At 40.0% G+C, this 1,792-nt stretch overlaps 1 protein-coding gene across 1 annotated transcript; it reads right to left on the reverse strand.

Moving 5' to 3' along the window:
- Positions 1-363: 363 nt before the first annotated feature.
- On the reverse strand, positions 364-1,792 carry LOC148936778 (uncharacterized). The gene has a single exon (XM_089076720.1). The coding sequence runs from the start codon at positions 1,614-1,616 to the stop codon at positions 1,116-1,118; it is 501 nt and encodes a 166-aa protein (XP_088932846.1). The 5' UTR covers positions 1,617-1,792; the 3' UTR covers positions 364-1,115.

Here is a 1,792-nt window from a genome sequence, read left to right on the forward strand (position 1 = left end):
CCAATTTGAGCGATGCATTAGAAGAAAAGAGGCCATTTACTGGTCAAGGACGTCGTAAAGTGATTTTGCTTCATGACAATGCTCGACCACATGTTGCGAAAGCGACTCAGGACCATATCTTTGCGTTAGGCTGGGAACTTCTCCTGCACGCGGCGTATAGCCCAGACATGGCGCCTTCCGATTATTATCTATTCCGTTCGCTGCAGCATCATTTGGCTGATATACATTTCGTGAAATTTGAAGAGATACGAAAATGCATGACTTTATCGCTTCGAAGCCGGTGAGCTTCTATCGTCAAGGAATTCGCAAGCTACCCGAAAGATGGCAAAAGGTCGTTGATGCAAATGGGGAATATTTCGCTGATTAATATTTTTTTGTTTGTTTTTGAATAAACATTGAATTATTTACAAAATAATATTTACAAAAAAAAAGCTCAGAACTTTTTTGTACACCTACCTAATATTAATAATACGAGGGTCGTTCGATAAGTCAGGTAAAAAAGCAATAAAATCACCTATTTTCCGGAAAATTCTTTTTCACTTTTCGACGTCTCTTTGGAGCTGTACACACTTAGTCCAGCAGTGTTCCAATTTTTTTATCTCTTCGGAAAAGTAGGAAGTTTCGAGGCCTTCAAAATACGCATCCACAGCAGTGATGACTTCCTCATCGGATGAAAATTTCTTTCCCCCGAGCCAGATCTTGAGGTTTGGGAATAGAAAGAAGTTACAAGGGGTCAAATCAAGAGAATAAGGTTGGGACAGCAATTCGAATCTTAATTCATGCAATTTTGCCATTGCGACTGTGGAGATGTGAGCCGGAGCATTGTTATGATGAAAGATGACTTTTTTGCGCGCTAATTTCGACCGTTTCATTTGCAGGTCAACATTTGCAATACAAACGATTCAGAAGTGTAGAATAATATGCTCTTGTGAGCCTTCTGTAAGTAGTCAATGAAGATGATTCCTTGAGAATCCCAAAAAACATTGGCCATTATCTTCCCAGCCGACAAAACAGTCTTCACCTTCTTCGGCGCACATTCACCAGGCGCTGTCTACTGCTTCGACTCTGCTGTTTTGACTAGCGTATAAAGTGATGGATCCAAGTCTCGTTTACGATCACGAATCGACATCAAAAGTCTTGCGCTTAAGCGACAAACACTGCTGCGAAATGTCTTTTCGCATGCGTTTTTGATTGATAGTCAGCAATCGCAGCATCCATCGTACATAAAGCTTTTTCATTTCTAATTCTTTGTGCAGGATATTATGCACCCTATCTACTGAGATGCCTACAATCTCAGCTATGTCGCGCACTTTCATTCGGCGATCTTCCATGACGATACGATGGATTTTTTTAATCATTTCTGGCGTAGTGACTTCAACTGGACGTCCGGGACATCCTTCATCTTTAGTTAATCTCCGGCCTCTTTTGAATTCATTAATCCAAAAATAAACAGTCTTCAATGCTGGTGCAGAATCCTCGTGAACTTCGTCCAATTCGTCTTTAATCTGCGCAGCCATCCACTTCTTTAAATAAAAATGTTTAATTACTGCACGGAATTCGTCTTTCTCTATTTTTACGACAACTGCTGCCATGCTCACTTCCAACATCTGCCACATGTAAACTAAGTGTCGCTTTTGACTGAAACTTGGTATGAGACAATTTGAATAATGTTACTTCCTGGTCATGTACTACACAGTTCATTATGTTGCAAAAATTTGACTTATCTAACTTGACTTATCGACCTCGTACTTTACGATGTGGAAAACATTCGAAACATTACACATTACAGAAT

Source organism: Pogonomyrmex barbatus, unplaced genomic scaffold (genome assembly GCF_055798465.1).
Source record: "Pogonomyrmex barbatus isolate J1 unplaced genomic scaffold, ASM5579846v1 scaffold2, whole genome shotgun sequence".
In the NCBI taxonomy this organism is placed as follows: Eukaryota; Metazoa; Arthropoda; class Insecta; order Hymenoptera; family Formicidae; genus Pogonomyrmex; species Pogonomyrmex barbatus.

Excerpts from the sequence above, each read along its gene's own strand:
- LOC148936778 (XM_089076720.1), bottom strand. The coding sequence starts at position 1,616 with ATGTGGCAGATGTTGGAAGTGAGCATGGCAGCAGTTGTCGTAAAAATA.